Below are 25,234 nucleotides of genomic sequence, written 5' to 3' on the forward strand. Positions count from 1 at the left end.
AAATTCTTTGGAATTCTTCTGCATAGGAATTTTGTCTATTCTCCTCCATTTATTTATTCATTCAATTATCAGATATTGATTTTATATCCTGGGTTTTAATCCAATATTACTTTATTTATTTGTGCTCAGATTGCTCCAGCTTTGGCCATTGGGCTCTTTCAGTCCACTCCTGTGTCCCTTTGACATAACCCCATCATTGTGGGGTTTCTTGAGCACTTTATTACTTTCTGGCACTACAAGATGCTCCAGGATCATCTTGTATATTTCTTGCCCTAGTCTTTTTTTTTTTGGCTGTGTTGGGTCTTTGTTGCTGCGCGTGGGCTTTCTCTGGTTGCAGCGAGCGGGGGCTACTCTTCCTTGCGGTGCGCAGGCTTCTCTTGTTGTGGCAGAGCATGGGCTCTAGGCGCGTGGGCTTCAGTAGCTGTGGCGCACGGGCTTAGTTGCTCTGCGGCATGTGGGATCTTCCCGGACCAGGGCTCGAACCCGTGTCCCCTGCATTGGCAGGCGGATTCTTAACCACTGCACCACCAGGGAAGCCCTCTTGCCCTAGTTTTAGAATCAGCCATTTCTCCAAGGAGCTCTGGTTCCTTTTACCAGAGAATGTTATTAGAAATACAAGATAGGTGTGCTTGTTCATATTGGGGTGTGTCATTGCTTCTAGGCACTCTCAGCTGACAGAGAAAGGAAATATATGTATGTATACTAATCTGTATATATTCACACATATTTATTAATATTTCTATATGTAACCATTGTATCTATATCAAGCTAAAAATGGGTTCACACTGATGTCTTGAACTCTAATCCATTATCACATGGATCATTTTAGTTTTCTCCTCTTGCTTGTCTGTAACCTCCAACTCCAGCACTAAGAAAGAAATCTGGCTCTCACCATTCTCCATCCATTTACCTGATTGTTCAGTTCCAGTATGGATGTATACTGGTTTCGGAATTGTTAACCTGTACCCTTGTGGGAAACAACTTTATTGACTAGAGTATAGTACTTATGTATGACTCCTTTCACTTTTAGTCATACAGACTCCACTCATTTCCAAAGTTACTTAGATCAGCACCTTTTCTCCCCATGCTTTTCAGAGAGGTTGGCTCATACATTTGTCATACAGCTAGATCCTTTTATCACATTCTATTCTAGGATTCTCTGACCTCCTAAATGTTCTGAAATAGTTTTTCCAACTTACAATCTTGGTGCTAAGGGAGCTCTTTGCTACTAGCATGTAATTATTTCTAGACCTATTCAGTGAGAACCAGGAAATAATTTTTTTCATGGCTATCATTTTTCTTTTTAAAAAAGCTTTATTTAGATATAATCAACCCATTCAATTATATCTAACCCATAAAATTCACCCACTTAAAGTGCACAATTTAATGGTTTTAAGTATATTCACAGAGTTGTGCAACCACTGTCACATCAATTTTAGATTATTTTCATCACCCTGCAAAGAAATTCTGTATTCATTAGAAGTCACTCTCCATTTCCCCTAACCACTTCCCATATCCCCTCTCCCTACCAGTCCCAGGCAACCATCAATCTGCTTTATGTATGGATGGACTTGTCCATTCTGGACATTTTATACAAATGAAATCTCACAATATGTGGCTCTTTATGTCTGGTTTCTTTCACTTAGCATAATGTTTTCAAAGTTCATCTATGTTGTAGCATGTATAAGTACTTCATTCCTTTTTATTGTTGAATAATACTCCATAGTAAGGATATACTGCAATTTATTTATTCATTCATCAGTTGATTAACCTTTGGGTTGTTTCCACTTTTTGGCTATTTCAAATAATGCTGCTATGAACATTTGTGAACTAGCTTTTATGTGGCCATTTGTTTTCTTTTCTCTTGGGTATATAGCTAGGAGTGGAACTGCTGGGTTATATGGTAACTCTGTGTTTAACATTTTGAGGAACTGCAAAACTGTTTTCCAAAGTGGCTGCACCATTTTACAATCCCACCAGCAATGTATGAGGTTCCAATTTCTCCACATCCTCAATAGCACTTGTTATTATCTGTGTTTTTTATTATAGCCATCCTAATGTGTGTGATATGGTATCAGACATTTGTTTTTAATCATAGAGTCTTCTAGCAACTACGCTCTTTTCCGAACACATATTCTACGGTAGGAAAGTTTATCAGGTAAATTTCATTTAATGGTTACAGTTTATTGTTGATAAATAGCTCTGAATTAGTAGAAAGACAATGAAACCTAAATTTAGATATACTTAAGCTCAAGACCTAAGTTTCTGCCTTCTTATGTATATAAAATGAAAATAATAAGAATATCTATCTCACAAGGTTGTTGAATGGATTAAATAAGATAACTTGTGAAAGCTCTCTGTAAACTATAAGGCACTACCCAAATTCATTATTCCTAGCATTGTGGGATGGTAATGATGCTCCTTTATAACATGCTGCACTAGACTTTGAGCCCCTAAAGGAGTGAAACCATGTATTAACCTTTGAGTCCTGGACAGTGTCCAGCACATCTGAGCCTCCCACCTTCTCCTTTACTTAAACTCTCAGGGAACACTCAGACCCATAGATAGGAATCATCTGCTTGCTTTTCCCTCACGATTCAGTTTTCTGTTGTCTTCTCAGATCATTAGAATTTCTTCAGGCAGGGGTTCTTCTGGGTTTCCATCTTGTTTGTTTCAGGTCTTGCCTCCCCTCTTGTTTCACCCATTTGGATTTAGCAATTCAGCTTTAGAATGTGGTAACCTAAGCTCTACTTGCCTGGAAACTTGATGGGTCACTGCGTCTGGCTATTGCCCCATGACTCCACACCCTATACCTCACCTCCCTGCCCCACCTCGACACTTAGGACATTATGAGTTGTACCATTTGGGGAGGGACACTAGACACTCAAGTCCTATCATTTACCAAATCCTGAAAAATCTGCTTCTAAATCTCTCACGTTGGATTCTTCCTCTCCATTTTCACTGCCATCAGCCTCATTTAGGTTTCATTACCTCTTAGATCTTTTAAAATCATATGTCCATCTTCAAGGGACTTTGCTACTAGACCATACGGTAACTGGAAAGGAAATAAGAGTACTGTAAATTCTGTTTTAAAATAAGATACCAGTAGTAAACTGAGCCATGGCATGGAGCCACATATACAAAAATCCGGTACAGTGAATTTCAAACAGTAGGTTTACTACTCATTAGTAGGTCAAGAAATCAATTTAGTGAATTGTGGCCAGAATTTAAAAGGTGAAATAGAATAGAATTTTAGGTAGAAAATACCAGATGATATTATGCATAGTAAGAGTATTATTCTGTTTTGGATATATAATATGAATGCAAAATGTATTTTTTACAATGGGTCGATGGTCAAAGGTTGAAAACACTGAACTAGTGGTATTCTATATATTATGTTAAACCTAAATGTTAATCTTGATCTACATTTAACATAAAAAAATATACCAGAAGGCCTATAAAGGATTAGAACTCAGACTTCTTGGGTTTGAACTCTGGCTCTAATATATACTTGGTGTCTTTCAGCAACTTACTTATAAACATTTTGTGCCTCAATTTTGTCATCTGTAAAATGTGCATATTTGGCACATATTAATAAATTAAGAAATAAATATTCTCACATCATTTAGCAATAGAAAATTCCATTTTTCTAACAGTTACCATTCTAAGTTGGGTCATAGGCTTCTCACACATAGGCCCATCATCTATAGACTAGGCCTATCATCTATAGATTTCAATAAAGACTCTTTGGGCTATCATCTCAGAATCCAAAAGCTACCTACAGATGCTGTTATGAGAAATGATGCTGTCCCTGCAACCTGCTTTTACTTTCACTCTTAGACATTCCCACATATACCCAACATTCTGACAAGATGTGGATCGTACCATAGCCTGCCCTGTGTCAAATATCGAACATAATTTCTACGAAGTCTTATGCTTGAAGTGTATAAGCTGTATGCCCTCATTTAATACTTGTACTAGTACACATCACTGAGCCGAGGACTTCATTTATACAATACAGGAGAAGTTCAGCAACATTATGCCAGTAACACAAGGATTGACTATGTTTCACTGATGTTAAACAGCTGATGCATTGCTTTTTGAGAACTCCTCTCTTAGTAGTTTTCTAGTAAATATTTAACAACTAGCTCTCAGAGAGGGAAAAAAGCCCCGATTTGTAGCACTGGCCAATTTCCATGGTGTAAATTCTTCCCTCATGACCAATTTCAAGCTACCAATGTGATTCTGATCACTAAATACAGAACTGGGAAGAGGTACATACAATCAATTCTCACGAGCCCTTACAAGCAGACCACTGCACACCACCTGCATGTAACTATTTCAAGCTTTTTGCCCAGTGCGTATGGAAGAATGAAAGCTTTTTTAAATAAAATATTTTTAATCATCAACTATTTCTTTGCTTTGAAATAGCAATTCAATGGAGTTGTTTATGCAAAGAGAAAGGAAAGATTTATTCTGGAATGAAGATTTTTAAAAATATTTTCCTTTTATTTTTAAAATTTTTGGCCACACCATGTGGCATGTGGGATCTTAGTTCCCCGACCAGGGATTGAACCCATGCCCCCTGCATTGGGAGCAGAGAGTCTTAACCACTAGACTGCCAGGGAGGTCCCTGGAATGAAGATTTTGAGACAATGTGGCTCCAAGGCACTAAACCACTCTGGATAATGTAAAATGTTACAGCTCTCCAGATTGTTCTTTCAAAAGGCTTTCTTTTCTAAATTAGAATTCAGACTAAACAGCCCCTAAAAATGATCTCCTGTTCTTATTAGATAAGGAAATGAGAAGAAGGGATCAGGTGAGTACAGGAAGGCTCTAGAGGTAAGCCTTCCTCACACTGAAAAAGAACTGCCAGGTTGACTGGACTGGGACTGCAGAGCCCAATCTGAACCATCCACCTAAAGACTCCACTAGGTGTTATTACATATGGAATAACCTAGATTTGGGGAAATGCAGGGATGGGGAATTGCAGGGTTCTGGAGGACTGTCCTGGTAGGGCCATTATGGCAAAAGCAACCAAAGAGAGCAGACGTTCTGAGTTTCAACTACCCTACAAGGGGACAGAGGAACACCAGAGCCTGTACTCTTCACCTTGACACAATGATGTACTACACAATTTATTCCCACATGAAAAGCATTCTCTATTAAATGGAATACACAGAATAGTAGTTCAGAGTCAAAAGCTGGAGCAGGATAGATCCAGGTTTAAATTATCATTTTGCCACTTATTAGCTGTGAGAGACCTTGGGCATATTATTTAACTTCCCTGAACCTCAGTTTCCTCAACTGAGGAAAGAAGTGAATATAACTGTACCTATCTCCTAGAATTATTTTAAGGATTAAGTTAGATAATACACACAAAGTCCTTAGCCTTGATTAGGTGCTCAAAAATTAGTAATAATGACAATAGTAAGTAACTCTCAGTCCTACTTTTGGAGGCTAGATACCTGATTTTAAGTAGGTATTATGTCTTAGCATTATAATAAATCTCACCCCAGATTTATAATTGTTTCCAGGTAAATTCAGAGCTAAAACTGTCTATGACTGGGCAGGTGTTACACAGGAAACAAAATTTAAAGCCTGCATCTGTACAGGATAGTTTAAGTAAGTGGGCTGTATTGATTGTGAGGTTCATCTAAGAGCTGACGTTTAATTTCAAGAGACAATGTCCATTATTCTGGGGATGATGCTGACATGGATCTTTTTTTTAAATTGAAGTATAGTTGATTTACAATGTTTCAGTTGTACAGCAAAGTGATTCAGACATATATATATATTCTTACAAGATACTGAATATAGCTGACATGGATCTTTATCAGAATCTTTTGGATTCCTATTTGAAATGGTGCCATCATTTGCACCATGGCTTCTGTGGTCACTACAGTGTCATGCTGTCAGCAAACATTAAGGGGACCACCCTACCTCAGAATAGGAAGTCATCTAAATCTAACGAAATCTTTCTTGTCTGTGTTCCCTGTCTCAGACGCTTTACTGTGTATTTAGTCAAAGCTGGTGACACCAGAATATAAACCTTATTTTATTAAACCATCCCCCCAGGGTCCTCTTAGTGCTCTGCACTGAGAGCACTGGCATTCATGAAGAGGAAGCTGAGGATGAACTCTTTGTGTGAAGTCTCCATTTTACACTGATTTTCACTGAACACAAGATGGACTGTTTGCAGCAGGACCATTGGGGACAACAGGCTCTGGATTTTGTGCAACGATTTCTATCTCTGGTCTTTCTGGCATTGATTAAGGTTTCAGGCAAACAGAGGCACTGAGGACCTAGCAACAATCGCTAGGGAGCTTCCTGGTTGCCAGCAACAGTAAATACCACAGAGACACAAAGACTCAACCTTTCACATGCACACAATGAAACCTAGAGCCTGGTTTCTTATTTCAGATACAAGAGTCCTCTAGGTAGAGCACAATAGCTTCTTCTTTCCCTTCTTTATTTAGATTTGTTAAATTTTGTACAGAAATACATACCCCCCAGGAGCCTATATAACCACCTTGTTTCTAAATTTGTCCAAGAACATTTGTATTATAACCTCCCCTTAGTACTAACTTTTTTTTACTATTTTGAGGGAGAAATGGAAGGAAATAGTGTTGTATATCTGACTTTGGAATTTTAAATAATGTATGACTTGTTTAATGTGGTTGTAACTGGCAGTCTTCTGTGAGAGTTACAATTGATTTCCACCCTTCTGAAAATATTCAGGAATATTATCTGAAAGCTCTTCTCCAAGTTTACTGTCTAATATGCTTTTAGAAAAGATAGAAGCATACAGAATATGAAATAGAGCACTGGCAATTTAAGGTTTTTTCATGACTCATTTAAGGAAATTGCATAATAGCCTTCCTCGGCCAACCTCACACACTCTTCTCAAATACCTTGCTGTTTTCCTTATTCTATTCCCTCATCCTGGTCTCTTTTTCTATCCTTTCTATGGGCCATTAACTTTTCTCTCTTTTCTCTAAGGCTGTAAAACTCTCTAGGGTACAGTCATGTGGTATGCAAAGTGATGAGGGAAAACTGAACTACCCCCAAGCTTGCTAGTCTGTCTCCTGGCAACTGTATGATACGTTGCTTAGTAACACGAAGGGTGAGAGTGAAGTCTCTCTTACATACCTAAAAATACTGAAATCATTAAAAAATATTAATACTGGGCTTATTTAGTAAAGTATGCTAAATCCAGAGACAATCTTACCATGAGGAGGGACTTATTTCAGGGCATGCTACCTTGAGTAAACCTCTACATCTCTTATAATCTGTATACTAAATAACAGGTTGCTGTTCTTATAAGCAGATGAAGAAAAAAAACCGCAGCCTTTTCTAATCCTTTCTCTTCAACACATGCATAATCAATGTTTAAGGGGAATAGAGAAATGATTTTTTAGGCTGAGCAGCCTTTCCTCTCTTCTGCACATGCATAATTGATTTTTAAATCTAAAGGAAGATGGAGAAATGTTTCCCCAAACCTTTTGCAGCTGGACATCACTGGGAGTTGCGTCTTTCAGGATTACGACTGTCTGGAGAGTAATTCTCTGTCAATTTATCCTGGGGTTATCAGAATTTAGAAGTAACTGAATCACACTACTCCAAAGCATTAAAACTCTTTAGTTCCAAGCAGTAAATTATTAATTCTAAGAGAATACTATCTACTGAATTAGACCTACTGCATCAGACTCTTCAATGCAGGAACTGGAATCAGTATTTTTAACTAGCACCCTAGTTACTTCAGCACATTTAGGAAACACTGGTGTAGTGGATGATTCCAATATGTTACAAAGGGTTATCTTCTACTATTTTGGCTCATGGATTTATACATGTAATGCTTAAAGAGGAAGCTCAAAGACCAATTCCTAAATATTCTGCCACATCCTCCCCTTGAGCTAAGCCCTTTGTCTAATAAAATTGGTCAGCTTTAGATGATTAGTCATTTGTTCATCCTGCAAATATTTATGGAGACAATTTTGAAATATAATTGACAGAATTTAGTGATTAGTTGGGATTAACTTAAATCAGTTAATAATATATATAAAGTGCTAAGAATAGCGCCTGGCACATAGTAAGTATTATATGAAGTTATTATTATTTTAATCTAGCTTGATAGACTAGAAAGATGGTGACAATGAACTGATATTGAGAATAGAATAATTGAGAGTATAGAATACTGAGGAGGGTAATGGAGAAAAATAACTAATTTCACTTAGATATATTGAATTTGAGATGCCTGCAGGTCATCCAGGGGGATAAAAACCAGTAAGAAATGTAAGTCTCAAAGATGGGGGGCATGTTGTATAAGACTTTAAAAAAATAAATTCTTACTTTTTGTGTGGCTAGCTCTACATAAAAATGGACCAGTTATAATTCATCAGTATTTTACTTCTAACAATATCAATGCATCTATAAACAATTTTGGAGGCAGAAAAAATTTTTTCTCACTAGTAAATCAATCTCACCCTGATTTCTCTATAACATGGAATTAATTAAGACAAGGACTTGAGAGAAAAAAAGAGAAACGCACATTTGGATGGTTGGGGGAAGGGACTCTGGAGCTTTTTTTGATTGCTATTAAATCCCTGTAGCCAATACACCATGGCAACCTTCCCAGTCTGCCACCTAATTTCCATCTGCTTTGAGGTAAAGGAGGGGCAGGATTGAGGCAGTTCAATGTGCATTCTTGTGAGTGTATGTAATTTGGGTTAATGAAATGCAACTAAATTATAAATTATGTTTCATGGAAAACTGAGATTACTTACTGTCTTTTACACTTCCTTTTCTTTCTTCTCTTCTCAGGATGCCTTTGAGCCTCTTCAAGTTTTGTCCCCTTTTTCCAAATGTTAGATTCCATCAGTGGACTTGGGTAAAGCACCTCCTCAATGTACCAGAGCAAAATTACAAATTAAAATGTGTATCTCAGTACATAAATATTTTGTTAAAAACAGTGGTTCAGTAAATGACTGAACATCAATGAGTGACCTCAAAACATTGCACTACAATACCAGAGATATATTTTTCATATTACAGAGTACACGTGTTTAATGTGTTATTTTATAAGTCTTACTTCTGGAAGAGAAATTCATTAATATTTATCTCTGCTATACTACATATAAACGTCCTTCCCAAAACAGATGAAACTCAGGTACCAGAATCACCACAGATAATTCTTAACCACCATTATCCAGAAAAAAACTATTATTTAGTAATAGTGCATTTGTTGACCAGAGGTTGAAAAAGTGAATGTTAAGCTTTAAATAAAACTCTGAATTCAGGTGTGGGGTCATATTCTTACCTAGACCTTACCATTGAAATTTTGCCAAGGGGAATGAAGCAGATAGTCTTTAAGGGCCATACTTAGTGAGAGCCAATTCACTCAATACCTTGATCAGTGCTGAACCCTAAAATAAAGATAAATGTAAAAAAAAAAAAAAAGATAAATGTAAATTCAGCATGTCAGCATAATCATATTCATCTCCTTGCTTAAATTTAGAATTTGAGGTGTGTTTTTGTCGTGGAATTCAAGGGAAACTTAGTTGTTTGAATTTATCTATTTACAATCAAAACCTACATGAGGAAGGCAGCATGAGGTGGACAGGTATGGTCATTTCAAAAGGATGCAGAGGCAGTGTACACCATAGTGGGATGAAGTGGGGAAATGTGACACAGTTCTTTGTGTCTGAAAGCTCCTGCACTGACCTCTCTCTCACAGCACTCAACACGGTTTCCAGTCTCGGGACCTTGAACTCCTCTGGGCCAGAAGACATGTTTTATGTCTTTTGGCCAAGCCCTTGCTGTATACTTATTTCCTTGTAGCTACATCCAACAAACACTCTACTGTCCTTATTAACAACCCCTCTACAGTATTTGATGTTACTCAGCACTCTATCCTGACACTGTCCTTCCTTTGTTTCTATAACATCAATGTCTTCTGCTTTTTCTCCTTCTTGGCCAGTGCATCTGTGTGTCCTTTTCTGACACTGCTTTCTCTTGAAGCCCTTTACTGTTATTTATTTATTTATCTATCTATTTATTTATTTAATTTTTTGGCTGCGTTGGGTCTTCGTTGCTGAACGCGGGCTTTCTCTAGTTGCGGCGAGCAGGGGCTACTCTTCGTTGCGGTGCGGGGGCTTCTCATTGCGGTGGCTTCTCATGTTGCGGAGCACGGGCTCTAGGCGCTCGGGCTCAGTAGTTGTGGTGCACAGACTTAGTTACTTAGCTGCTCCACAGCATGTAGGATCTTCCCGGACCAGGGCTCAAACCCGTGTCCCCTGCACTGGCAGGTGTATTCCTAACTACTGTGCCACCAGGAAAGCTTCTGCTTTTAATTTACTAAGTCTATTCCCAAATCGGGTAAGTCAAACTCCAAAATATCCCCCAAATCCATCACTTTCCTTCCAAACACTCTCTTTCCCTCTATCCCCATGACTTTCATCATAAAGCCTGGATGATTGCAATAGCCTCCTAATTGGTCTCCTTGTCTTCCATCTCAGACGCTTCCAATCCATTCTTTAAATCCATAATGGTCTTTCTAATCTGGTCTAAATTATGACAAAAAGGAGAATTAAGCCCAAGGCTGCCTGGCTCTGGAGGCAGTAGCCCCGCGGGGGCTTCTCATTGCGGTGGCTTCTCATGTTGCGGAGCACGGGCTCTAGGCGCTCGGGCTCAGTAGTTGTGGTGCACAGACTTAGTTACTTAGCTGCTCCACAGCATGTAGGATCTTCCCGGACCAGGGCTCAAACCCGTGTCCCCTGCACTGGCAGGTGTATTCCTAACTACTGTGCCACCAGGAAAGCTTCTGCTTTTAATTTACTAAGTCTATTCCCAAATCGGGTAAGTCAAACTCCAAAATATCCCCCAAATCCATCACTTTCCTTCCAAACACTCTCTTTCCCTCTATCCCCATGACTTTCATCATAAAGCCTGGATGATTGCAATAGCCTCCTAATTGGTCTCCTTGTCTTCCATCTCAGACGCTTCCAATCCATTCTTTAAATCCATAATGGTCTTTCTAATCTGGTCTAAATTATGACAAAAAGGAGAATTAAGCCCAAGGCTGCCTGGCTCTGGAGGCAGTAGCCCCATCCTTCATTCCTTGCTGTTCCTCATTCCTACATATCACCAGCTCCTCTAGATTCAACCTTCCATATATTTCCCAAATATATCCACTGTTTTCCATTGACACTACCACTTCCTTAAATCAGTGTTATCATCAACTAACCAGCCATCTTCTAACCAGTCTCCCTGCCTCGTGTTCCTCCATCCCCAACTTTGTTCTATCTATTCTCTCTGCACAGAGCAGTCAGGATCTTGCTGAAATGCAAAGTTCATTATTCCTTTCCTTTAATGGCTCTCATTGAGTTTGGAATAAGGTCCTTTCATAATCAATTCTTTGCATAATCCTCCAGACTAGTACTCCGCAATCCCCTTATACTTTATGTAACAAACCATAACAAACCACTTCCAGTTTCTGAAACTCACCCAGTTGTCTGTGTATTTGCATGTGGACTCTCCTCCGCATTTGTACCTACTACTCTTATTCATTTTTCAAGACAGCCCCAAGTATCACCTCTTCCAGGAAGCCTTCCTGCATCCTCTACACCACACCACCCCCCAAAGACCTGGAGATTATAAGTAATACATATCTCTTTGCACAGGATCATGCCATGCCTCTTCCTTGGGACTTATCAGAATGCATTATGTCCAGTTAAATCTTAGCCAAACAAGCACATGTTAATACCCTAGACTATGCTTGGCCCAATATAAGCACCTTAGAAGGCAATCAATATGTTTCCAGAAAGAAAACAAATGAATAAACATGTGAAGCCTATAGGGTTGTTCATCCATATGAGTTAAAAAAAGATTTTAATAATTTAGAAAATGATTAAGTTGGAATATGTATGAGCTAGAAAGAAAGGAGGCTTTCCATATATATATGGTACCTTGATTTATGACAAAGGTGTCACTGCAGTCCAGTGGGAAAAGGATGGTCTTCTACATAAATAGTGCTGGGTCAACCGTATATCCATACGGAGAAAAAAATAAATCTTAATCCCTACATTGCACCATACACACATAAAAATATCAAATTCCATGTGTATTGTGGAACTATATAAAAGGTTGAACAATAAATCCTTCAGGAGAGTATGTTAATGACCTTGTGGGTAGGCAAAGATTTCTTAATTATAACTCAAAAAATGCTAACAATAAAGAAAAAATGGTAAATTGAACTACATTAAAATTAAGAACATCTGCTCATCAAATGACATCATTAAGAGAGTGAAAAGACAAGATACAGAGTGGGAAAAGATTTTCTTTTTCAATCTGTAAATCCAACAAAGGACTCTTATTCATAATATATAATGTATTCCCACCAACGCTTAAGATTGGTAAAAACAGGCAACCCATGAGAAAACATGAGAAAGACTTGAACAGGCATTTCAGCAAAGAGGATATCCAGATAAACAAATAAATAAATAAATGAAAAGGTGTCAACCTCATTAGTTAAAAATTAAAGTCACGGGACTTCCCTGGTCCAGTGGTTGAGAATACATCTTGCAATGCAGGGGACTCCAGTTCTATCCCTGGTTGGGGAACTAAGATCCCACATGCCGTGGGGGAACTAAGATTCCCACATGCCGTGGGGCAACTAAGCCCATGCACCACAACCAGAGAGAAGCCCATGCACCGTGACGAAGAGCCCGTGTGCCGCAACTAAGACCCAATGCAACCAAACAATAAATAAATAAATATTTTTAAAAAATTTAAGTCACAATGTGATAGATATACTATAAACTCTCCTAATGGCTACAGTGAAGGGGGATGAGGAATAATCAGAACTCTCCCATACTACTTGTGGGAGTGTACATAACCACAACCACTCTGGAAAAATTCACATTTTTTTCTACTAAACTGAACATATACATGCCTTATTACCCTACAGTTCCACTCCTAGAAATTGAAATTCCTAGCAGCAGAAATGCAAACAGCAGAAATCTGTAAATATATTCACCCAAACACATGTACAAGAATGCTAATAGCAATGCCATTTATAATAGCAAAAAACAATGCAGATATCCATTAACATTGGGAAATAGATAAATAAATTATAGTATATTCATACAATGGGGTACTACATAGAAATGAGACCAATTTACAATTGCATTTAATGGTATGAGTAAACTTCACAAACATAACATTGAATAAAAGAACCCACATATAAAAAAGTATATTCCACTTATATAAACTTCAAAAACAGGCAAAACAAATCCATTGTGCTAAAAGTCAGTGGGGATTACTGAGAGTAGATAGTGACAGGGTAGGGGAACCAGAGGGAGGCCTCTCAGATAGTTCTGTTACTTGATCTGCATACTGGTTACACTAGTAATCATAAGTTTGCAAAACTGTACATTTATGATTGGTGAAAATTTATGTACGTACGTTATCCTTCAATAAAAAGTTTTCAAAATAAAAAATAAAAAATAAAGAAAGGCTTTTCACTTGGTGAACATAGCTGTACCTGTGTTGCCCATTCAACAGCATAACTTGAAATTCTGGGTTACATTTGGAGAATTCTATTCTTATACCACACCACTGGCACATAAAGCTGTTGTCATTAGGTTCCAAATATACATTGTCACACCTCTGATGCTGACCTCTCTCTGAGCAGTGCTAATCTCAGATTCCCAGTGGCCTCTACGACTTCTCCACTCAATCCACCTAACACCTCAAACAGTATAACATTCAACTTGTAAGATCACATTGACTGATGGGTCCTGCCCTTAACACCCTCCCCAAAACAGACACACAAACACATGTATCCTGCTTAGACATGTATCCCTTCTCAACTTCCCTATTTCTGTAAAAAGCAGCACTACCATTTCATTCTCTTTGCTCTCCAGGCTAAAAACTTTAAGGGTTAATTTTGACTCTTTCCTTTTTACCTCATGTCCAACCAGTCACCAGTGGGATTCTTCCTTTGGATGGTCTCTTCTATTATTACCTTCTACCCATTCCTACTGTAATTACAATGGTTTGACACCTTCTGCTTAGATTATTAGCATAACCTCCTTATTGATCCACTTATCCCCAGTCTCTTTCCCTACTCCACTTACCTGTCAGATTAATTTTACAAAAATGCTGTCCCTTTCCTTCCACTCTTTTCTATAAGAATATAAAGGCTTCACACTGTCTATGTGTGTGAACTCAGCCCAAACTCCTTCTTCAGACTGGGGTTCAAAATGCTCCACTCTCCTCGTATAACACATCACCCACAATTCTCTTGCATGCCCTAATCAAGTCAATTTCTTTGCCCTCCCTTATACAGGCACCATATCATCATCATATTATGTCTTTGCTAATATTATTTTCCCTATTTAAAGTACTCACTCTGGGCTTCCCTAGTGGTGCAGTGGTTAAGAATCCACCTGCCAATGCAGGGGACACGGGGTTGAGCCCTGGGCCGGGAAGATCCCACATGCCTTGGAGCAACTAAGCCCGTGCGCCACAACTACTGAGCCTGCGCTCTAGAGCCCACGAGCCACAACTACTGAGCCTGCGTGCCACAGCTACTGAAGCCCGCACACCTAGAGCCCGTGCTCCGCAGCAAGAGAAGCCACCGCAATGAGAAGCCCACACACCTCAACGAAGAGTAGCCCCCTCTCACCGCAACTAGAGAAAGCCCGTGCGCAGCAACGAAGACCCAACGCAGCCAAAAATAAATAAATAAAATTAAGTTTTAAAATAAAATAAAATAATAAAGTACTCACTCTACTCCCAACCCATTCAGTTAAAAGCCACCGTTCCCAATAAAGGTTTTCACGATAAACCATAGATCATAATATAAAGACTTTTTCCTCCCTCTTAAATTTCTATAACTCTCCACTTAAGGCAGTACAGAATAAATTGTGAAGTAGATAAAATTTGTCTTCAGCATTCACAATTTCTTTTTTTATATCCTTTAAAATTTTATTAAGAAATTTTCAAACATACTCAGAAATAGAGAAAAAAGTATAATGAACTCCATACACTCATTATTAAAACTCAACAACTATCAAGATTTTTGCCACAATCTTTTATCTATCATCGTTGCCCTTTTTCTTTGCTGAAGTATTTTAAAGCAAATCTTAGACCTTATTTCATTTAACCTACCACTTCTGCATGCATCTCTAAAAATTATGGAAATTTTCTTACATAACCACACTACCATTATCAAACTTAATAAAATTAATAATAATTTATTGGTATTATCTAATAAGTAGTCCATATTCAAATTTCCCTGGTTATCTTCAAAATGTTTTACATTGGTTTGTTTGAATCAGGATCCAAACAACCTCTGCTGTTATATTTAGTAGTTAGTCTCCAAAATCTCTTCTAACCTAGAGCTGTCCCCCTTTCCCACCTTTTCCACCCATCCCACCATTGACTTGTTGCAGAAACAAGATAATTTGTGCTGTAGAATGTCCTACACTCTGCAGTTGTCTGTCTTCCTCCTCGTGATGTCATCTGACTTCACGGAAGTTGACGTCAGACTAAACGGAAGTTGGCTCTAAAGGCTTAATTGGATTCAGCACAACTGTTTCTGCTAGATCACTTCATAGGTGATGCTGTGTTCTTCTTACTAGATCACATCTTAGGTTCACAGGGTGTGATTGTCCCACTTTTAGTGATGCTTTGATTGACTAGTGAGTTCAGATGGCAACAACCTATCCTTCCATTAAAACATTCCCCATCAATATTTTATCTGAGTTTTCATCCACCGATAATCTTTACCTTAATAAATTATTTCATTAGAGGATATAAAGGGTGATTTTTCTAACTCTATTATTACTTCCACATTTACAAGCTGGTATTACTCTGTAAAGAATGATTTTCTCTGGATAACTAGGGCCATTTGGTCACCTTGAAATACAATTTGTACAGGAAATGCAGGACAAATGCTCAGTTCTTATTTGATTATATGATTGCCAGTGTATAGAATATGCAGTTGGTGCCCTAGTTATTTCCAATGGTGCAATGGTATCAGATGATTATTTTAAATTCACTTTTATCTTTTTAAAAATTCTCTTTTGTTTTGTGGGGATAACTTTATGAACTCATGAGTTTATACTGTTAAAATTAACATATTATAACTGTATTAGGACATGATCAGTGATATGTATTACAATAAGATTACTCCAGCTGTTGTATGGAGCCTGAACTGGACAGGGGTAAGAGTGAGTCAATGTAGAGGAAATCTAGAAGGGCACTGAGGTTTTCCAGGCAAGGGATGATGTACTTATTAGAGTGGAGGCAATAGAGATGAAGAGAAAAGAATAATATTTGAGAGATATTTAGGAGGTAGACTTGACAGGACTTAATAATTAATTCTATGGTGTTCAGAAAAGGAGATGGAGATATCAAGAGTAATTCTTGTTTCTGATCTGAGAAACCAGATGTGTGCTGCTCTATTTACTGAGCAAGAGAAACTTGTAGGAGGTGCATATTTGTGAGACAATAACTAGTTCAATTTGGGATACATGTGAGAAACCCAGCCAGAGACTGGAAGTTTACTATAAGATCTGGATCTAAAAGATGTCAAGCAAGACAGGAATAAAGATGCAGATGTAGAGAATGGAGTTGAGGACACGGGAGGGGGAAGGGTAAGCTGGGACGAAGTGAGAGAGTAGCACTGACATATATACACTACCAAATGTAAAACAGATAGCGATTGAGAAGCAGCTGCATAGCACAGGGAGATCAGCTCGGTGCTTTGTGACCACCTAGAGGGGTGGGATAGGGAGGGTGGAAGGGAGACGCAAGAGGGAGGGGATATGCGGATACATGTATACATATAGCTGATTCACTTTGTTATACGGCAGAAACTAACACAACATCGTAAAGCAATTATACTCCAATAAAGATGTTTTTAAAAATTAAAAAAAAAAAAAGAAGAAGATGTCAAGGAGCCATCGGCAACACCGTAAAGCAATTATACTCCAATAAAGATGTTTTTAAAAATTAAAAAAAAAAAAAGAAGAAGATGTCAAGGAGCCATCGGCATATAGAAAGGATCTGCAGCATTGGGAATGAACACACTTACCAGACACTAGGGCAAGATCCATAGAATAAAATTAGGAAAAAGTCTAGGACCGAACCTTGAGGAACTCCAACATTTAAAAATTAGGAGAAGAGGAAGAACAAGCAGAAACTGAGAAGAAACAAAAAAAGTAGGAGGGAAACGCAGAAAATAGAGAATTTTTGAAGCCAAGGGCACAAAGCATCTCAAGAAAGAGATAACAGTCAACTGTGACAAAGCTTATCACAGGTCAACAAGAACCAAAAAGTGTCCAATGGATTTAGCAACAAATGGAGAGGGCATTTGGTTTCAAGAAGTGGTAGAAGCAGAATCCAGACTGAAATGTATTTAGGGATAAATAGGAAGCGAAGAAGTAGAAAAATTGTTAGACAACTCCCTTGTTTCCTACATAAATTATGATAAATGGGGTCATGCAATGGATTCTACAAGGCTCCTCCCCATACACACACAGAAACACATGCAGTTCTCAAAACTATGTACTTGTACTTGTTTTATTTCTTCAATTGGACCAGAAGATTCTAGAGAAAAGAGACCATGCTACTACCTCTGAATTCTCCATGCTACACTGGATGGTCCAGGGCTTATTGCAGACAGCAAGTAAATGCTTATTGAATAAGCAAGGTAAAATACTTTATTAAAACCTTTAAATTATTAACCATGATAATAGTTATGAAAATATGCACAGACAGAAATCATTCATTTAATTCAACAAACATGTATATGATGTCTACCATATGCTAGGCAATCTGTGACTAGGATTCACATTTTAATGGAGAGGAGATGTAGACACCCAAATAAATAATTTAAATTCCACAAATATTATGAAAGAAAAAATGTTTTATCCTAATTTTACTGTGGACAAGAAAGAATACATTAGTAGAATATTTATACATGTATACTGATGTAAGTTAAAGAATCTGGCAGTAAATATAAAAAAATGATCTAGTAGGACTTCCCTGGTGGTGCAGTGGTTAAGAATCCGCCTGCCAATACAGGGGGCACAGGTTCGATCCCTGGTCCGGGAAGATCCCACAGGCCACAGAGCAACTAAGCCCGTGCGCCACAACTACTGAGCCTGCGCTCTAGAGCCCGCGAGCCACAACTACTGAAGCTCACCCGCCTACAGCCCGTGCTCTGCAACAAGAGAAGCCACTGCAATGAGAAGCCTTTGCACCTCAACGAAAAGTAACCCCTGCTCGCTGCAACTAGAGAAAGCCTGCACACAGCAACGAAGACCCAATGCAGCCAAAAATAAATAAATTTTTTAAAAAAATGATCTAGTAAAAAATTTTTTTTTGCTTCCCATAGCTTGTATGCTATTAAGTCAGATAATCAGGAACAAAAAGTATAGATTATTATTTCCCCTCCTCTCCCATTTATATATTTAAGATTAACAGTGCTCGCATAGTCTATTTCTGACCTAGATCTTATTGTTACTTATGTCCAAGGGGAGGGAAAAAAGTCCTAATTTTCATGAATGCTTCTGAGATAGAATTACAAAGAATCAATTGCATGAACCCTCCCCTCTTTTATTTAATCCTCTGTAAATTGCAATAAAAAACTGAGACTACTGGGGAAATGACATATTGCTTTCGTACTGTAAAGAAAATAAAATTCAAGACTGTGCCTCTTATTCCAAAAAAGGAGATTTGTACACTTTACCATGGTCCAGTTGTATGTAATTTATTTCTTTATTAAACTTTTCAAAGAAGTATTTTCAATGAGCTACTTATTAATCCTTATACTTCCCTATGCCATTTCATTCTTACTTTTGTTAAGTGTATTTCCTGGTTCAGTAAAAAGTATTCAAGTCATCCTTAACCCTTCTGTCTCTTTACTGAAATATACTTTTATTTGCTAAAGGGATAGAGACAAGATAATGAAGATTATTTTTCCTGTAAAATATGCAAGAAGTAGATAAAATTATTTGTGTGTCGGGCCTCATTTTTTTCTAGGGATGACTACCGCTTGAACAAGTAAATCAGAGCTGTGGCTAGCAGGCTAGAAAAATCCATGGTCGCCACTGTCACACCACAACCTGCAGCAGCTGTCTCAAGTCCCTCCCTCCCACGCCCAAGCACTGCCTGCCAGCCCAGCAGGAATGAATGGGCTCTGCAGAGCACTATAAATGGTGCTGCAGACGCTGAAAATCTGTTGCTAAAAACCAAAAGGAAAAATTATCCACCAAAATACAAATTTTCAACTTCGGTGGCAATAACAAACTTCTTTACCTATGAACTTTCATCAGCAACGTCAAATGGTACCCAGTCAGAGTCATATTCTGCATACCACATCCTTGTTGGTAATGGAACCTTTCTAAATAGCAAAAGAATGTTACTGCAATCCATTTCCTAGGGCTGAAAGCAAAGCCTTTTGTCCCAAGAGGCAATTGAGCAACCACCAGTCTCTACTTGAATAGCAACAGTATGAGGCTGGCTACAATTCCCACAGTTAAAAACCCAATCTTAGAGGAGGAGAATTTACTGAATTCACATAAGAGCTACATAAAAAAGAAATGCAGTTATTGAGCTGACATCTACACAGTCGTCTGTGGAAGGAGACAATATTACAAAATGTTTTTCTTTTTTACACTATACAGATCTCCTCCTTTTTAATTTTCTCTTTCCGGAAGAGAGAACAATGCAGAATATAACTGCATGCACAGGTAGTACTAGCTTCTGAACTCAGTTCTTTCTCTTTTCTCAATTCTATATTAGGAAAGATGATTCATTTTAAGGAACAATACACTACATAAAATATATTACATAGACTTCTGGTACAGGAATATTTCTAGAAGACTAAGTATGGTATGTTCATTAGATCTTAATTATCTTCATGTTAGAACTACTTGTGTGCTTCCATATTTAGTATGATTATTCTTTCCATCTTCTGTTTTTGTTTAACTATTAGGGAGAGGGTTGCAAAAAAAGGTCTGAAAATAAATTACTTGAACCTGAGAAACCATTTGGGATGGTCCTATTATTGAATCTTTTTTAAATTAAAAAAAAAATTACATTTACCCAAGTCATTTTAAGCAACATTCCCATCTTCTCTTCTACTTTATTTTTAAAGCAATTAGAGATGTTGAATCCTCACCGAATGCAGTTTAGTATACTTTGAGGGAGGGGCTGGGAATAATCTTCCATTAAATAATCTCATCTCAAATTCTGCGATTACATGTTGGGGAAAAAAACTCTTACACTGGTAATTTTAACTGTAGTTTGAGGTTTAAACAACATAAAATCATCCAACTCCAGTTCTCTTTCTTCCCTCCCCTCACCCCTTCCCAACCCCACCCCATAATGGATGTTCGGCTGACTGTTTTTGCATGGTCTCTTTGTCTGAAGGATGCAAACAGTCTATGGATGCTAGGGAAAAAGGGGTGGGTGAGAGATTACCTCATCCCATGTCGCTTGCACCAATCACCACTCTTCTGTCGTGGCTTCTCTGGGCAGATTGAGGGGTCTGGACCAACAGGAAAAGGCCCCAGCCCATCCCCATGGTGACCGAGTTGTATATAGGGAGCCGCATCCGCCCATGTGCCGCAGGTTCTCTTACATCGACCGCCTAAGAGTCGCGCTGTAAGAAGCAACAACCTCTCCTCCTCCTCTCCGCCATCTGCTCGGCAGCCACAAAACAGCAACTATGGTAAGAATGTTTTCTCCGGCTCTTTGTGACGGTTGGGTGGGGTCAGCCTCCCAGGGTCTACCTGGAAAATCTTAAACCCTTCTTCCTTTACAACTCGTTTGGATCAGTGTAGCTTTACGCTTTATTTGCGAGGTTGAGATTTGCCCCCAATCCTTGAGCCCGGCCGCCGCCGCAGTGCGAGGTGCAGGAGCCCAGCCAGAACCGCGTCCAGGGCACAGCGGAACAGTGAGGGAGAACAAAGGCGGCGCGGAGGGAGTTTTTGTTATCCGAGCCCTTCGTTGCAGCAAGCAGCTCATCTGTCCGTGATGAAAGGCTCTGGGGCAGGGAAGGCGATATTGGCGTCGCCTGCTCGGCCCCTCTGTGTGCGCACGGTATTCGTGTGACTCGAAGAGCCCTTCCTCGCGTTGTTCCCCAGGGACAGGGAGAGGAGGAGTCGACGAAAAAGTCGGGGGTCGGTGGGTGTTGCTGGGAAGAAGAGGGGGAGAGAAGGAAAGGGACAAAGCGGAGCTTCGAGTTAATATAAAAAGATCCCTCGCCAGTTCGTTGACCTTTTAGAAAGATACCCATGTATTAACGGGGAAAATGGTTAGTTTCTGTTGGAACCCGTGGCGGCCGGCGTCAAGGCGGCGCAGGGGCGGAGTTGTTTGTTTCTTGCTTCTCTGGCCTTGGAACCACAGGGCGGGGTTCGCCCTCACTAAGCCTTCTCTGTCAGGAGAAGACTTCTAATAAGCCTTTCATCTTTGCAGAACCGTAGGCGTTAAAAGGTTTTTTATTCACTGTTAAAACTTAGATGAAATTTCTTTTCTTGAGGAGCAAAATCACAATTCACTTGACAAGCCCTTTAATGTCTGGTGTGGGGCCGCCCAGCCCTGACTGACTCGTGTGTGTCCGTCTTGGCCGCACGTTCCGCGAGAGAGAAAGCCGATTTTGTGAGCCAGGGTGCTGTATTGCGGAGGACCTAGGGAAACGCCCTTCCCTCTCCCCACCACCCCCATTTGTCAGTGAATAGACAACGGATAGACAAAGGAAGCTGTAGCCATAGAAGCCATAGAGAAGACACTCTCTGTTGAATGTAATGAGTATGAATATTCTGTACTCTGTGGTGGTTACAGAATCTCAATGAAAATACTATTCTGTGGTTTTAAATAATATTTCATTATCCTTTCACTGGGCTTTTATTCCTTGTTTGGTAGCTTCTCATGTGCTATTTGTAATTAAGGAACCGTTGTTTTAAAGATACTAATAATTTTTCAGTTTTTTGCAGTGGAGAAGATCCTGGGAAAACTTTCTTTTTTTTTTCTAAGTAATGAAAATGCTGCAGACAAAGAAGACATACTCTTGTGCAGCTGTCTTTTGTTCTAGTGCATCTTCATTAATTCATTTCAATGTAGGCATATGGTCCCAGGCTGGGTCAGAGGAGGAAAACTGGCAGAATAGCACAATGAGATCATGTAGGCAGTTGCTGGAAATAGAGCTTGCTCTGTTAAATAATGTAGCAGACAGTACAGGCTGGCACCAGGCACAGCAAATGCAGCAATGCAGCAATGCAGGAGGCATTCCTTGTTTAGCTTCTACCCCTCTAGTACTGATGGATTCTGCAGAAAGACTGCAAAAGGGTGTGGCTTCCAGCCTCAGCTGCAGTACAGATGTCCATGTTGGAATACCAAGTCCTATTTAGCAGAAATGCTCATCTTTATTTAAAGGGAAAGGAGGCAGTAATATTGATTACAGTTAATTACTGATTGAATTTACTTCATTTTACAAATTCTGTGCTTTGAATATTTTTTAAACATGAGGAATCTTCTATTCAAGCATGGCTGTTGGAACAATGGGCTTGCACCATGTGCTAAACAGTGCAACATTATTATTCAGACCACACGCATCTGCAGCATTTATAGCAGGTGGTTTTCCTTAACTGTTTCTATTGTGTTATGGATATGACCTCAAATAAATTTGAAGAATGCTTCTATATTACTTAGTTTTAGAAATTTACTGAAAACTGAAAATGCTAATATAACTAATTTTACAGTTTTTTTCTGTTCCTTCCCACAGCGTGAGTGCATCTCCATCCACGTTGGCCAGGCTGGTGTCCAGATCGGCAATGCCTGCTGGGAGCTCTACTGCCTGGAACACGGCATCCAGCCTGATGGCCAGATGCCAAGTGACAAGACTATTGGGGGAGGAGATGACTCCTTCAACACCTTCTTCAGTGAGACAGGCGCTGGCAAACACGTGCCCAGGGCAGTGTTTGTAGACCTGGAACCCACGGTCATTGGTGAGTTGACCTCAGTAACCCCAATGAGATCCCAGGGGTCTGGGACAGGAGGTGTATCCTGGGGGCTCCATTGATGCTCTGGGGTCGAGCAGACTTGTCCAGGTTGTTAGTGATGGGTGGATGCTTCGTTTTCCTTTTCCAGATGAAGTTCGCACTGGCACCTACCGCCAGCTCTTCCACCCTGAGCAGCTCATCACAGGCAAGGAAGATGCTGCCAATAACTATGCCCGAGGTCACTACACCATTGGCAAGGAGATCATTGACCTCGTCTTGGACCGAATTCGGAAACTGGTATGTTTATTCTGAAGAATAAAGTAAATTAATGAACCTAAGGGAGATATTTGGAATATGCTCTTTTTTTCACACAGAATTGAAATGTAATAGTGAGGTTAATTATTCCTTTAAAGTTTTTTTTAAAGTTCAATTAAAATATGAATCATTTGATGTCATTTTATAAATATTAATAAATATATTTTAGTAAAGAAATGCTGAGTAATTGAAGGAAGGTCTACATTTTTTAAAAAGTGTTTCTTGTCAAAATATGATCTAAATCTTTGGAATTAATATGAAAAGTGAAAATATTTACTATGATTATTATGATGGTAGCACAAAGAGCAATAACTATGTTTTTTCTATTCCTCTTTTGTAACAGGCTGACCAGTGCACAGGTCTTCAGGGCTTCTTGGTTTTCCACAGCTTTGGCGGGGGAACTGGTTCCGGGTTCACCTCCCTGCTGATGGAACGTCTCTCTGTCGATTATGGCAAGAAGTCCAAGCTGGAGTTCTCCATTTACCCAGCCCCTCAGGTTTCCACAGCTGTAGTTGAGCCCTACAACTCCATCCTCACCACCCACACCACCCTGGAGCACTCTGATTGTGCCTTCATGGTAGACAACGAGGCCATCTATGACATCTGTCGTAGAAACCTTGATATTGAGCGCCCAACCTACACGAATCTTAACCGCCTTATTAGCCAGATTGTGTCCTCCATCACTGCTTCCCTGCGATTTGATGGAGCCCTGAATGTTGATCTGACAGAATTCCAGACCAACCTGGTGCCCTATCCTCGCATCCACTTCCCTCTGGCCACATATGCCCCTGTCATCTCTGCTGAGAAAGCCTACCATGAACAGCTTTCTGTAGCAGAGATCACCAATGCTTGCTTTGAGCCAGCCAACCAGATGGTGAAATGCGACCCTCGCCATGGTAAATACATGGCTTGCTGCCTGTTGTACCGTGGCGATGTGGTTCCCAAAGATGTCAATGCTGCCATTGCCACCATCAAGACCAAGCGCAGCATCCAGTTTGTGGACTGGTGCCCCACTGGCTTCAAAGTTGGCATTAATTACCAGCCTCCCACTGTGGTACCTGGTGGAGACCTGGCCAAAGTACAGCGAGCTGTGTGCATGCTGAGCAACACCACAGCCATCGCTGAGGCCTGGGCTCGCCTGGACCACAAGTTTGACCTGATGTATGCCAAGCGTGCCTTTGTTCACTGGTACGTGGGTGAGGGCATGGAGGAAGGAGAGTTTTCTGAGGCCCGTGAGGACATGGCTGCCCTTGAGAAGGATTATGAGGAGGTTGGTGTGGATTCTGTTGAAGGAGAGGGAGAGGAAGAAGGAGAGAAATACTAAAGTTAAAATGTCACAAAGGTGCTGCTTTTACAGGGAAGCTTATTCTGTTTTAAACATTGAAAAGTTGTGGTCTGATCAGTTAATTTGTATGTAGCAGTGTATACTCTCATGTACAATTACTGACCTATGCTTTAAAACACGACGCTTTGTTATAGATCCAAGCTATCCATTTCTCTGATGGGTTTGAATAAAGTATTCCCTGTCTTAAATGAGCTCAGTCTTGTGCTTTCTATTTGGGTGTCTGAAAATTTTCGTCTATTCAGTAGATTGAGAAGAAAGAATAACTAACTATTGACTGTGGTTTATACATATTCTATGCAATGATTTATTTTTTAATTTTAAATTGTCTTAGTATATTATAAAACTTATTTATAAAATATAACATGCATATCTAAAGATTACTATTAGATGTAAATCAACCGTACTTCAATTTTAAAAATCGATTAAAAAAAAAGGCGGTAAAGATTACCATTAGAGAACATCCATGCTACTCTTAAGTTTTGACTCCATTATAATAGTTACTTAAATTGCTAGTACTTTGAGAATTGATATTTGCTAATGCACGACCAAAATCTGG

General features: G+C 39.3%; 1 protein-coding gene across 1 annotated transcript; it reads left to right on the forward strand.

Moving 5' to 3' along the window:
• The first annotated feature begins 20,397 nt into the window (after positions 1-20,397).
• On the forward strand, positions 20,398-24,869 carry LOC112064711 (tubulin alpha-1B chain). The gene is made up of 4 exons (XM_024123021.2): positions 20,398-20,749; positions 22,802-23,024; positions 23,167-23,315; positions 23,677-24,869. The coding sequence occupies exons 1-4, from the start codon at positions 20,747-20,749 to the stop codon at positions 24,655-24,657; spliced, it is 1,356 nt and encodes a 451-aa protein (XP_023978789.1). The 5' UTR covers positions 20,398-20,746; the 3' UTR covers positions 24,658-24,869.
• The last annotated feature ends 365 nt before the right edge of the window (positions 24,870-25,234 follow it).

Source organism: Physeter macrocephalus, chromosome 6 (assembly GCF_002837175.3).
Source record: "Physeter macrocephalus isolate SW-GA chromosome 6, ASM283717v5, whole genome shotgun sequence".
NCBI classification, from domain to species: domain Eukaryota; kingdom Metazoa; phylum Chordata; class Mammalia; order Artiodactyla; family Physeteridae; genus Physeter; species Physeter macrocephalus.